At 42.3% G+C, this 14569-nt stretch overlaps 1 protein-coding gene across 1 annotated transcript; it reads right to left on the bottom strand.

Moving 5' to 3' along the window:
• Positions 1 to 239: 239 nt before the first annotated feature.
• Positions 240 to 14406, bottom strand: Mdh1 (malate dehydrogenase 1). The gene is made up of 9 exons (XM_055628873.1): positions 14303 to 14406; positions 10001 to 10099; positions 9298 to 9394; positions 7660 to 7835; positions 5956 to 6078; positions 2700 to 2876; positions 2171 to 2284; positions 1482 to 1571; positions 240 to 571 (listed from the first exon to the last, which is right to left on the bottom strand). Exons 1-9 carry the CDS (start codon positions 14303 to 14305, stop codon positions 446 to 448), a joined length of 1005 nt encoding a protein of 334 aa, XP_055484848.1. The 5' UTR covers positions 14306 to 14406; the 3' UTR covers positions 240 to 445.
• Positions 14407 to 14569: the final 163 nt, after the last annotated feature.

The raw sequence follows: 14569 nt of genomic DNA, 5'->3' as shown, positions 1-14569 counted from the left end.
CCTTATAGCTATTTTTAAAATTGAATTATCAGTAAAACATGAGTGAACCTTTAAGGACTTAAAAATATAAATAACTCATTGAAGTAATGAGATCCCTTTGAAATAGACTGATTGGATTTCCTTGTCAGAGACTGATGCTTTACTTCATAACATTTTCCATCTTTAGTTCTTTTCCTGAATTGCAGTCCGCTGGCTTGCTGAAGATAGTAAGCGTTAGCTGGAAAAAGAGGCTGAGAGGCTTTCACTTGAATATATTTTTATTTAGATCGCAGCACTAACAGCATGATAAACATTCACAAATCTATACCATGAAGCACATAATAGTTAAAATATGTTTCGGTTCACAATTTGAGTATAGCATTATTACTGTTTGGTACTAGGCTCAAAGACGACATTTTGATTCCTCAGCTTTGGGATATTTATTGATGTCAACATGATTATCTAGTCATGCAGAGGAAAGAAATTCAAAAGCAGTTTCTTTCTCTTCTGCCAGTTCCTTTGCAGTAAGGTCCATTTTCTCACGCGAGAAATCATTAATAGGGAGGCCTTCCACAAACTTCCAGGACTTATTCTGTTCAAGAACAATGGCAAGAGGTTCAGTTAGTGACAGTCGCCTTCTAGTGCAGCACAGTCTAGCTTACAGCGACGCCTCAGAGCACGTCTGTTTCAAACCCTGTCTCTAAGCCAGGCCATTTAAAAACCCAGCCAGGGTCTCCTGCGTACTAGAGATGAGCTCTTCCACAACCAAAGGCCTAGAATACCAATTATTAACAAACTCCAAGACTTGAGCGTGGGGAGTGAATGCACCCTGTGTGACATAAGCATCACCACGCCAAGAGCCTGAGGGAATGGCAAGTCCTTCCCCTGCTCCTATTACTGCTACCGATGATGTGTGCAGGCTGTATCAGCCACACCAACCACAGCTCCCTCCTCCTGCGCGACTGCTCCCTGAGGCGGTTCCCCACAGAGACCTCTGGATTAGCGCTCTGCCTCCTATTCGGCTGTGTATAACAAAGCCTTTGAGTTTCTGGGATGCTGCTGTTGTGACATCATCAGAGTGCCTGAGCCACCCAATTCCAACTTTCTGAACATGTCCATGATTCCTTCATTCCCTCAGGTCAACCCCAAAGCAAAGGATATCATGATACTTAAGTTTGAAATGCACTGAATTTTAAAAGAAATCCACAGAAAGTTATAATGAACCACACCACAATTATAATAAAGAATAATGCTGAGTGAGTACTAGGAGTTTATGAGAAAATAAAATTCTATTTATGGGTACAATATAGTTACTGTAATAACAAAGTGTCTAGTAGTAAGAGCTGACTCTGGCTTTCCAGATTAGTTCCAATATTTAATTAATGACTTGGCATTAGAAAGGAATCTATCTATAATATTATATACATATATAGTACATACATATACATAGGCATAAAATACATGTATGTGCATGTGTGTGCACTCCTTTCATGTCACCCCACCTTGATCACGACGGGGAACGAGTAGAGGAGGTCATCAGGGACACCATAGGAGTTGCCATCAGAGATAACGCCCATTGACACGAACTCTCCCTGAAAAAGTGTCACGTTATCACGGCTCACACAACACATTAACACACCGCTACAATGAGGACAGGTGGCTTCCCTGACTGTGTGCCGAGGTGCCGTGAGGAGCCAGAAGAAACCCTCTTCACAGACATCACCTTGTCTACTCTTCCGGATCATGGGTAGAGTAGGGCACCGCTGCACCACTCTTACAGGATTCAAAAAGCAGTTTTGTTTTTTTAAATTTATGTGTACGTGTCTATCTGTGTATGCACATGTGTGTGCAGGTCCCGTGGAGCTGGCATTTTAGGTGGTTGTGAGCTATCTGATATGGGTTCTGGGAATGAACCTGGATCCCCTGCAAGAGAAGCTAGCACTCTTAACTGCTATGGGAAGCCATAGGTTAACTCTGATCCTATGGTAAGCCATTAAGTCTTAAAATCCCCTGTGATAAATGTCATGTAGCAGTTGACAACACAGCCTAGAAAGGTTAAGTAACATCCCTGTGCTCCTTGGCTAGCAGACTGGTGAGCTAGGAAGTGAACTGAGCTGGCTTAATTGCTCTTTTTATACTCTAGCACCAAGGGACAAAGCTGGAAGAATGGCTGTCAAAGGAGAAGCCTCACCTCTGGGGTTCCAAACCAGATGTCTCTGATGTGGTCCGAGATGGCCTTCGCAGCAGACATTGCACTGGACAGTTTCCGGGCCTTGATGACAGCAGCACCACGCTGTTGCACAGTCTGGGTGAGGGCAGAGAGACAGTGCTCTCTAAGCATGACATCAACATTCTCATCAGTCCCACGTGCAGCAAAGACCACTGCAGCCACTGTGTAATGAGTTTCCTCCAATGCTAGCCTTACTATCCTAATTCAGTTATAAACACCTCTTTGAAAAAAAAGGAAACAGAGAAACAGATCTTGGCATAAACAAAACTAGATGGCTCAGGTTTGTTTTTTTTTTTTTTTTGACTTAGACAATCTCAACCGTTACACATCAGATGATGATAACTATGTTTTCGCATGATCCGAAAGAGTATGTATATGTGTAAATATACTGTCCTTGAGCGTCCCATGAGAGCCCTGGCCAGACACTCAGCTCGGCAGCGGGGTGTGCCTGCCTCTGCCTGACTGCGGAGAGGGGCCCCGCTCTTCTTACCGTGATGAAGTCTCCCTTGAGCCAGCTGTCATCTTTCAGGGCTTCATACACACCAACTTCCTTTCCTTGCAATTTCACCTTAGCATGATTGACATCTGGATACTGAGTTGATGAGTGATTCCCCCAGATGATGACGTTCTTTACATCATCAGCAGTTACCCCGAGCTTAAGGGCGATCTAGTTCAGTTTAAAACAAACACACCAGGTAGACAACTGAGTTTTACTGCACTCTGTGACTTGTTTGACAGAGGCCCTTAAGTAAAGGTAAAAAGCTTCTGAAACATTAAGCAAATACAAGCTACATAGATTTGGAAAAAGGCAAATATTTTTGCTCAGCAATATCCTAAAACACTTAATGCTGTCAACAACTATGAACCTGAAACATCACACTGTAGAGTATCGAAGAGCAGAGAGCATCCTGCAATTTGTGATCAGATTATCAGCATAGACACTGACCAACAGCTGAACAGATTGTTAATACATAAACATGAGCGCTGTTACCACTGACACGGATGCCACCTGCTCACTCTGGTCACATACTTTCCGTGTAGCCATACTATTTTGGTGAAATTATTGTTATGTACAATATATGAATTAATTTTCAATTAGTCATAATTAGAGATGTTGGTATTAGAAGGGAATCACGTGACCAAACTTGCCTGCCCCTATGTTATAGGTTTGAGAGCTAAAATAAGGAGGCTTGTGATGTAACTCATGGCGGAACGGTCACCTTCTGATAAACTAACAAGAAGCTGAAAATGTTCTGCTGAAATGCACTGAAGACACAGAACACAATGAGCACAGCCTGGCACACTTCAAGCTCATACACTGTGTTAGCCTACAGCTACACACAATCTGCTCAGCCTTTTTATAATAAAATATTTGATACATTTATGATACACTAATATTTACACCTTGGGTAAGAACCCAGAGTATACTAAGAACTTAACTCTTAACTACTCCAACCCTGTGAGGACCAGTGCCTGAGGCTTCTCCTCACTGAGGCCCGTAGGTTCCCTCTCTCCCTTTGTTCATGTTACCCATGCTCTGCTCATCCTGGAATCTCTTGAGCTAATAATCTTTTGGGCAACTGAGGACAGACACCCTGTGCCCCGCAGATGCTGTTTCTGAGCCAGGCTGAAATTAATCACACAGACGATAACTGCTTCCTTAGGCCCTTCCACGTTTGTCACACACGTCTGTTAAAGTCTGACTAATCCTCCAGCCCTACTGACGAGCGGCAGCACTGCCAAGTCCTTGTGTGTGCGTGTGCGCTATGCGGTGTGCACCTCACACAGGAGAGCTGGCAGGTGACAAGTCAGTCGCGAGGTGACTGAAGCTTCTGACTGTCTGAACAGATCACGGAGGACCTGTCACGATCCCTACAGGAAAAGTTTATTTTGGGTTCAATTACTTCTCATTTGGATAACAACTTCTATAAGAGGAAGAACATGCTTCTTCAAAAACTCCTGACAGCTCTTCCTACGCCAGATTGACATACTGAAATCCTGAAACTGCCCAGCCAAAGGCTGTGAGTAACAGACTGTGTGCCAAAAGTGGTGTACCACGAAAACTTCACTGTTGGTTCATTCATGACTTTTATCCCCACAAGGGAAACTATTTCAAGCACTAGGACAGAGTGACATTCTGTGACATTCGTAGAAGCAGAATGTCCAACTGTTGCTGCTCCCAAGAAGATCACGGAGCAGGCTTGCCAGTACCACCTCACCACTCTCTGCAGGAACCAAGGAAGGCTTCACCGGTCAGCCTGCGGCCACCAATGCAGCAAACTTCTCGTCCCCTATGCTGTCCCTCATGCTTAACTCAGTCAAATCCTATCCCTTCCCAGCTGCCACACCACACACCAAACAGTTAATAACTGTCTAAGTCGGCTGGGCTGTCGAAGGCCTCTACCGTATGGCTCTCTCTTCATAATGAAAACAGAGATAGCACCGGACCTTTCCTGTGTTTTCTTATGTAACAGCACCGCGCTATCACCGCCTAGAATATATACAAGGGTTTAGTTTATATTCAGGTGAATCTACAAGGTTCCATCATTAGTTAGCTCTATGATACTGGCCAGGCTCCCTGGCCTCTCACGTTTTTTATCTATAAAACAAGCAAAATAAATGCCTTTCACAGTCACCACAAGTATTAAAAACTACATAAAGCACAAAGCTTATAGTAAACTCAACAAATGTAAATCATTTTCTCTTTTATTGGATATTCCGGAGGTGAAAGGGTCAACTCTAAGCTTAGACAGTGTTTTTTAACCTTAAATTCATACATTTTTTCTGTTTAAAAAAGTTTTCATAAAATTAACATAATAGCACAATTCCCACAGAAGCGAGGATCTGTGGCTGAAGCAAGTTGGACAAGATAGTGTTAGAGAAAAATGAAAGTGGAGTGTCCTTGAGAAATCTAACCTCTTCATAACTCTTCCCTGCCCCGCTGAAGACAGGGCTTCTCTGTGTAGCCTTGGCTGTCCTGGACTCGTTTTGTAGACCAGGCTGGCCTCATACGCACAGAGATCCGCCTGCCTCTGCCTCCCTGACTGCTGGGATTAGACGGGCACCACTGCGCCCAGTGCTCATCATAACCTGAGAAAAGAGAAAGCCACAGAAGCCAGAATGTGTGGCTTAGCCCGCAATGTTTTGAAAAGTTATTGTTAATCTCATAGTCAGTGATTCCTTTGACATCTTTATCTAAGCCTCCAAGAGATAAGGAATAATTTGATAATTTTAGAAAATATTTTAAAAGTAAAATTGAATATTAAATACAAAATTAGTTGCAGAGAAAAGTGAAGCATAAACACACACCACTCAGCCTTTTGTTCTACAACCTATGACATGATTAAACTAAATCATGTGTCATGTGTTATTATATTTGTAACTCATTTTGAGCTACTATAGCGAGACAACATGAGCAACTGTATTGAATTATAATTGAAGATATATATATTTATTATCTATCTATCTATCTATCTATCTGTCTGTCTGTCTGTCTGTCTATCTATCTATCATCTATCTATGTCATACTTGGTTCAAAATTGGTTAGGTGAAGATAAAACTAAGGAAGAAGACCAGCCTCTGGCCTTTAGAAAACAGATTCAAAGACTCCCTAATTAAAAAAAAAAAAAAAAAGGAATTTCTTGCTCAACAAAAACAAATGCACAAACCACCATTTAATTATTTTAAAAGTAAAAGAAAAATGTTTCAAAACCGAAATCCTAAGTTTTAAAAGCCACTTTTCTTACTTGAGATTTTGCTCGGTTGTGGTCCAAGCGAGTCAGGCAGCTGAAGTTCTCCTTGGGGATGGACGGGGCTGACTTGGAGGCTGTCAGGCAGTTTGTATTGGCTGGGTTTCCGACCACAATGACCTGGATGGAAGGCACAGAAGACACAGCACACATTGACACCTGTCCTGCAGCATGTTTGACAGGTGCCTATATTTCAGATTTCTGTGATAGGTCAGTTTCCGGCTGGCCAGATCAAGGTCTAAGGGACACACCTATTTTGTTTTCTTTCTTTTTCGGGGGGGGGGGGGGGGGGGGGGGGGGGGGGGGGGGGTGGGAGTAGTGGTGGTTTTGAGATGGGGTTTCTCTGTGTAGCCCTGGCTGTGCTCAAACTTAGAGCTACACCTGCCTCTGCCTTCCAAGTGCTGGGATTAAAGGCATGCACCAACCATGCCCAAATTACATCTTTATGTTTTACTATGGAGACAGATCATTTATTTGCCACAAAAAGGAAGAAATCTAAAGCTTCATCTTTGTTTTTGTGAATTAAGTATTTCTTTTTTTTAAAAATTTTTTATTAATTACACTTATTCATTTTGTATCCCCCCATAAGCCCCTCCCTCCTCCCCTCCCGATCCCACCCTCCCTCCCCTTTTTGCATGCATGCCACTCCCCAAGTCCACTGATAGGGGAGGTTCTCCTCTTCTTTCTGATCTTAGTCTATCAGTTCTCATCAAAAGTGGCTGCATTGTCCTCTACTGTGGCCTGATAAGGCTGTTCCCCCCTCAGGGGGAAGTGATCAACGAGCAGGCCAATCAGATTATGTCAGAGGCAGTCCCTCTTCCCATTACTATGTAACCCACTTGGACACTGAACTGCCATGGGCTACACCTGTAAGTATTTCTTAAAATGGCCTAATCCTAACACTTAATTGGGATAGTTCGTAAAATACAGATTATTTTCACAATTCCTCTAAATCTAATGAGTCAAAAAATACACATATCTCTTTTGGCCCCTGCAAGCACAAACTGGCTCTGAGTATCCCAGTGTGTGTGTACTTTCCCTACCAGAGTCCTTTTTTGCAGAGGTGGAATTAGCATGTGAACAGAACCACAAATCCAGTCAGCCCAGATTTTACCAGCCTGACCACCTCTGTCTGTAATCTTTTACCAAGAGACCTGTGTATTCCTAGTTGTTCTTATTTTTTGTTAATGATTACTGAGAAAAATTATCTATTTAAAATGAAATCTACAGTAAGCAAAAATATAGACAACTATGAAATATTATAAATAGGTCACTTGTGAAAATTGGTTTTGGAATATTAAGACAAATTTAGAATGAATATTAACAAACTACAGAGAGAGAAGAGGAAGTCATGCCAACTCAGTTTAACAGACAAACTGTAACAATTCCATTTGGAAAACATGAACATGCTGAAGCTGCATCTCCAGTGACTGAGAGCAAAGGCATTGAGCAGCCATCTTCCAAAACACACAAGTGAATCTAACAGTCTCAAGTACTCTACAGTGACACAGGAAAAGTGTCTTCTTCCCTCCAGGTCTACCTGTACTTATTGACCTTTGTATAGAACCGGAAACAAACACATACAATTCTGGCAGTTAAACATCAAAAGCAGAAGTTTGAAAATCAAAACAAAACAAAACCCAGCAGCACCACCCAGCACCACCGTCACCAGAAAAACCCATAAAATATGTTGCTAATCACCTTAACCGATTTCTTGGCGTACTTTTCCAGGGCTGCACCCTGGCTTTTGAAGATTTTCACATTTGCTTTCAGAAGGTCTTTCCTCTCCATGCCCTCCCTTCGTGGCATGGAGCCCACGAGGACAGCCACATCCAGGTCTTTGAAGGCAACCTCTTCTTTGTCTGTTGCAATGACATCTGTGGATGTGGAAAACAACACAGAGAGCTACTTAAATGCCCAAGTCTGACGTTTCCCTTTTCATATTCGATCTTTCAAACTGTATACATGTTTATTTTCATAATTCATGTTGACACACTTTTCAGAAGCCAAAAAACAAGATAATACATTTACTTGTCCACCCGCCCCACCACAGGGACATGGCTGAAAGTCAATAATTATTTTGCATTTCTTACCTCCATAATTAACTCAATTAAAACAACTTTGTAGCTTTTATCATTTACATAATTATGTATGATACAGTCTTTTTTTTTCATTTATTACCAAAGATAACAGAAAAGAAGAACAAATTCACCCAACCTTTAGAATGCAATTACTTTAAGGGTTAAGATGCTAAGCACAGTTGAAAAATAATGTTTACTGGGGCATACTATACTGGGGATAATGTGAAGGATTGTATTCTAGCAAACGTAATCTTCACATTTCACAGGTGAAGAAACTGTGGCGTAAGGAAATTAACACCACCATGATCAGATAGGGAGGTCGGTTCAGAGTTCAACCAGAATGCTGCACTGTCCATCTGACAAACACAGAGAACTTGTTCTTTGATCAAGGAACACGTAGCGTCACTCTCCTTTGAGTGCATTAAAAAGGCCATGGCCGAGAGCCGGTACCTCCACCTGTAGCGTTTTAGCCCAGTAAACCCGAGTCAGTCAGGTTGATGAGTCCCCAAATGGAGGAACACAAGAAAAGAAAAACTGTCTGTCTTCCTTTTCTAGCCACACATCCTTCTTTGTCAAGCCTTCCCTTCTCTGCCACATTAGTGACAGCAGAGGGACACAGCAGAAAAGGGGATAGAAATAGAAATGCAACAGAGTAAGCTGTCTTGAAAGGGCTCTGGGTATGGAAGAGGAGCCAGCAGAAAAGCCTGGCACAGCAGGTATTCTTTTAGACCCTAAAGTTCTGAGCCACATAACCAAATGATCTGGATGGGAAAGCCACTTTTCTAGGAAATGCCTCACTAGACAGAGTTCATGTTTTCCCTAGGCTGGGCAGTATAAAGGCAGCTTACCCCTCTCAACCCAGTGGTTGGCAGAGGAAAGGGAAGTACACAAGGGATCAGCTAATGCCTCGAGCAGCACAAGAGCACCCCTGGAACACTTTCTGTTACAGGGTGCTTCTGCTCCTTCTAAATAGACTTCTAATAACAGCACAATGCAAAAAACCCGGAGGTACAATCCTTGAGCATACTATATTTAATTAGTACTATAAACTATATGCAGACACAAGGGAAAACAAGCCCTCAACTTGCCGCTGATTGCTTCTTGCTTTTGCACTTACTGTTGGTATTCCTGTTTAAAAGCAGTGTAATTCAAACAACAACAAAACACTTTCTAATTGACAATAAAATCCAAATCTAAAAAAAACCCACCTTTGGTAAGATACAAAGTACGATCTGTTTTCTCTGACTTCCCAACTCACCTTTCAGAAGGGGAAGGGCGCAGTCTTGCAGTTCCATCAGGACCCCGTTCAGAACACCCATCATGGGGGTGATATCCAGCAACACGAGAATGATGGGCTGCCAAAGAGCAAGGACGGCCTAGGTTATGGCACTCCCTCTCACACAGAGTTCTGCCCCAGTTCTTGTTCGTGTAAGTTTAGCTTCCACTAATTAGTCAGAACTGTGAAAGGGAGATGCCGCAGCTTGCTCTCTGTAGCTGCAAGTACGATTTCCTTCAGAGAGCTAACTAGTGTAGCTGACGTGAAGGGAAAATACAGTTATTTGTAGGTCAAGAGAAAGAATTAACAAATACGTCAGAAAATAAGTTTAGTGTACATAAATCAGATTTGCTAGGATTGGGGGGAGGGTGTTACCTGTGGAGTAGATTTCTCATGTGACATTTGGGCTCAAAACTCCATCATCGGGAAGAAAGGACATTTTCTACAACTTTCTCACAGGCACTTCCTCAAGAGTCACTGTCACTAGTGACACACTCACCTGATGGCTATAGTTATTTCAGTGCCCACAGGGTAGCCTAGAAATGCCTCACTGGCTTCTACTGAGAGCAAAGGACTTATTACATTTATTGGGGCCGCCTAGTCCTTCAACGTTTGCAACTAAACACAGAACCTTATCAAGAACATTCTTTTACTACAGTGCCAAGGTTTGTAGACATGCCCTTACCTGGTCTTTACCAAAGACAGATCCATTTCCAATACTGTACAACAACGAATATGCAATCTGACCAGCTGCTCCAGTCACAAGAACTCGGATTGGTTCAGACTGTAACGAGAAAGACCCAGTCACAGCTTATTGCAGTGTACCTTGAGAAGGCACTGCATGCTTTCCAAGCAGTCACGACACCTTAAGGTCCCTTCCTGACTCGCTTACCGCTTGTTTTTAGCAAAGACAGCATATACTAAGGAACTAAGCAACTTAGACATGTCCTCAGGTGGCGTACTGACCAGTCGTCTTTCACTCTCAGCATATGGCGACAAAGTGCAGAACTGGACTTTCTTACGCAAATGTGTCCATCTTTGGGGGACATTTTGTCAAAAAAAAAAAAAAAAAAAGCCCACAATGTCATATGCATATTATGTAGTGATATAGACCCTGGCAGGCCGGAAGGTCCTCACAAATCCTTATTATGCAAATCAAGGGAATTTTCTTTAAAAAAAGAAAAAACATGCAATAGTTATATAACAGAAAGAAGCAGCTTTACAAGTTAAGAAGCTAAATAAAATAAAACACACAGACTAAAATAACAACTGTATTCAAAATGAGGGTTAAGTAATGGAAAAAGTCTAAATTAAGCTTGGTAAATCTAGAACAACAGAACCAAGACAAACCATTCCCTTCCTTGACAACGCTGAGCACTGTGTTGTACTCTGTCATCCAGTCCTCCTTCCGCTAAACTGCCAGGGGCCAGAAACATTGTTTCTTTTTACTTAGACTCCCTCTCCTAGGTGAGTCATCTGTCTGAGACGCAAAGATGGATGGCCTGACATCAGCAGCACCGGTAGCTTGGTACCCACAGATGGCAAAAGAAAATTCAGTAAATAAGTATTGTTATAAAGAAATAAATCTGATCACAGCAGGTTTTACTCGCATTTCTTTCTCAAAAACATTCCCTGAATCAGGGTAGAAAAATGTAATCAAAAGATAAAACCCCAGAAATCTATGGAGAAAAATCTTGATCCTTGAATTTCTCTTTTTTTCTACATCTCTAGATACATTAAATTTAATATCTAAAGAAGCTAACTTTAATAAAAATATGTATCCATATTAATATGTACTTAATAAAACGTATCTCTAAAATAAACTGTATGTGTGACTAGACCACACTATTTTACATGGCTACTTTCTGTTATACATAGCTCTACAATACTTGTGTTCTGAGATGTTATCACCAAAAACCCTTACTGTTACAGACAAACCTTTAATCCTGTATATGTAGTTCATCTTGTCACCTCTCCTTTTGAAGTTAAGAAACGAGAAGAGAAAAGCTTTTTGGGGGAGACTTTGCTACAATCAGAATTCTACTCACTGCTATATCCCAACTATAGATAAAAATAGTTGCACAGCTAGAACTCAAGTACTTGCTTAAGCAATAGCTGGATTGCCTAAATACTGCTACCATAAAGACTGAAGTGAACACAGCTGGAAGTAGACTGAATGCTTTCGAAAAGTGAAGATGTTTTATACATATGTGTGTATTGAGAAGGCTGGAAACTGAGGCCATATTTTAGCTGTAATAAGTAAAATTATGTCACAACTTCTAAATATTTTCATTACTTTTATTTATTTGAGTGTGTGGGTTCTTGGAAACTGCTTTCGCCTGCAGTTATATATTTACACGTCTGTCACTTGGCTAGAGTGTGCTGTTCCTCTAAGAGTGGTTTTCCTTTGACTAAAATTTGCACTCTTCATACAGGTTTCAACATGTATTTACTGAATGAATAACATAAGGGTAAAACTAAAGTGTAAGTGTAAAGAAAAGACAAAACCAAACCAAAACCACACTGCTATCCAGGCACAGTGGCAAATGCCTGCAATCCAAAAACAGAAGACTATCACCGCCCAAAGCCCCCAACTTCAGCTCGAACACTATAAAGCAAGCTAGAGTACAAAATGAAGGGAAACCGCTAATCACGTCTCAAAGTTTAACCTTCTGGAAAGTCTAGTTAAAGTTCAGGAGGGAGTAATGGGCTCCAGTGTCAGTCTGTAGTGAAGAGGCTGTGGTTAACTCATCAACAGTTGATTCTACTCCAGCAGTTTCCTTCTGCATCTGGCAATTCCATGCCAACCTAGTATCTGAATGTCTGATGAAGAAGTAGGTGAGGGAAACAAAAACCGGTTTGGTTCTTCCTGCTTTCTTGTGACTACTGCGGTTGAAAGGCAGGATGGTAGGAAAGGCCCACTGACTTCTCATAATGTAATAGTGCCAATGCAGGTTACTATTCTCTGCTCAGATATCTGGGCATTCTGCCAAGATCCAAAAAAGCAATGGCTTCTCTTGGCAGGGCATTAATGACCTTCCTGCAGATCCAGGCTGTCTTAAGAATGTGCTATTTAGTTGAAAGGCTTGAATCCAAGCGTTCCCTCTGTTATCCCACAGAAGAGCATTCCTTTTTTAACTTTTTAGTTTATATGTGTTTCTGCAATATAAAACACAAGAGGTGTCATCCAGATTCCTCTGGATATTCTGAGGTGACGCCCTTATGGACAATGGCAAAGAGTTCCTTTAAAAATGGTTTTGAATTGGCTTTTTAAAAAAGACTGCTCTTTTCATTCTTTGTGAGACAGGCTCTCCCTATGCAGCCCTGGCTAGCCTGGAACTTGGTATGTAGCCCAGGCTGGTTTTGAAATCATAGAGCTCTTCTCTGTCTTTGCATTCCAAGAGCCCTGGAATTTAAGGCATGCACAACCCCGAAAACTGACAGCTCTTTTGTAAACCAGTAATTTGCTCATATACTCTTCTCAGGAGGCAAGACAGTTCTGAATCACATGAGTGCCAACATGACAGAACTCCTCTACCTGGATCATCTCACGTCATCTGGCACAGATGTGACCTTCTAGTGTATAGCAAACATAACACTATAACCAGGTCCCTGAATCTCCCTGACCTTGGGAAATCGATGACCTTCCCAGGCTGTTTTAAGATGAAACAACCTCTAAATTCTCTTTAAACTTCCAACGCTCTGAGTGATGAGGCACGGAGCATCAGATGTTCCAGTGCTGGCGTTGTGGGTTCTCCTAACTGGGAACGTCAGCTAATCGACTTGTTAAATGCACAACCCAATCCAGGGAAATGGGGAGAGCAAGAGACCTCAGGTGCAAACCTGTGACCTTGAACAACTTGTATTCTGGCTCTCAACAAACTACATTTTAGTATTGAAGTGGGGTTTTGGTTAAGATAACTTTCAAAAAAGGTTCTCATCTACGTCTAAAATCCTCAAGTCTGAAGTTCTTGGATACCTACCCCCGTTTTATGAATAAAATTATTATGGCAGAAACTGCTTAAGCCATAATTTAAATAACTACTTATGTGCTCAAATATCTAGGCAACAATTACTAGGAATTAGTAATTTTCCCCTTTAGGTCTCTTATAGAGGTTAAGGGAATTTTTTTGTCCTTGCTTGAAAATATGTCTTTTCCGGTTCTGCAAAATTTCCAATTCATCCAAATATTTTCTCACACTCCCCATCTTGAGATTAAAGGAGAAAATGTATTTTTAAAATATAAATTCTAAAGTGCCGTAGCAATTTCCAGTCTGGTGGTAAATGTCACCTTCAAAGAGTACGCAGATTATTCCTACGTCAGAGCTCTCTCGCTTCCCCCTCCCCCTTCAGCTGGAGACAAGATAGGAAGATAGAGCGATCTAGAGCCTCAGCAAGATGGTTGCGTTACATCTGCTGGAAGGTCTTCTGGAATTCATGACAGAATAGTAAAGACCATCTGAACTAACTGTTTGGCTAGTGATGCTAATGGGTCCTGGCATTACAAAAGGAGATCAAGAATAGGTTTCCAGTAACATCTGTTTTCTTTGAAATTAGCTATGGTGGAAACATGTCTCCTGAAAACTGGGATCACCTTGGGCACTGCCTCAACCTCGGAGGCCCATTCCTTCCAAGAGCTTAAAAGGCAAAATAGAGGTTAGGATCTAATTCTTCCCCTCCCATCAAATCTCACCCCCGCATCAAATCCTTTAACGTCCTTCGGAGAAATCTTTGGCCCTCAGCCACGAGTCAGGATTGAGATGTGTCTCTCCAAGGACAACGGATTCTCTGAAGCCCTTTTAAGAGCCCCCAGATGAAAGGGAACCCTCCCCCATTACTGGGTTACTGCGACAGTCCAGAAGGATGAGTCGGGTTTTGCAAACCGCGCAAAGGACAGCCCTGACATTACTGCTCGTTTAAAGTGCCCCAAGCACAGGATGGGGCCGAGCGGCCCAAGCTGCTGCAGGATTCAGGAGCCCACACTCACCATTATTGGGAACTGCAAGGTCGACTTCTGCACCTGCAAAGGCCGGCTCCGGGAGTCAGGTCACCTCTACAGCGGAACCACTCTGGGAGTGAGCGCGTACTCGCCAGAAAAGGCTCGGCGGGAGGGCCCCGCCCTTTCTGGGAAGAGTAGTTCCTGCGGAGGCTCTCCGGCGCCCACCTTCGGTGCATTCCTGCCGGCTCTAAACTACACTTCCCGAAAGCCCCTTCTTCCTGCGCTCCTCGCGGACTGTAAAGTAGTCCCCGGGGC

Source organism: Psammomys obesus, unplaced genomic scaffold (assembly GCF_907164565.1).
Source record: "Psammomys obesus unplaced genomic scaffold, mPsaObe1.curated_primary_1811, whole genome shotgun sequence".
In the NCBI taxonomy this organism is placed as follows: Eukaryota; Metazoa; Chordata; class Mammalia; order Rodentia; family Muridae; genus Psammomys; species Psammomys obesus.
Note: the sequence above shows the minus strand (reverse complement) of the source record. Positions and strands in the feature narration are given on the sequence as shown.

Bases quoted from the DNA above. Each gene is read 5' to 3' on its own strand.
- Mdh1 (XM_055628873.1), bottom strand. The intron at 2,285-2,699 runs GTAAGAAGAGCG...GCCCTCACCCAG, and splicing joins TCAAGGGAGACTTCATCACG to ACTGTGCAACAGCGTGGTGC. The intron at 572-1,481 runs GTGGGGTGACAT...GTTCTTGAACAG, and splicing joins CGTTCCCCGTCGTGATCAAG to AATAAGTCCTGGAAGTTTGT.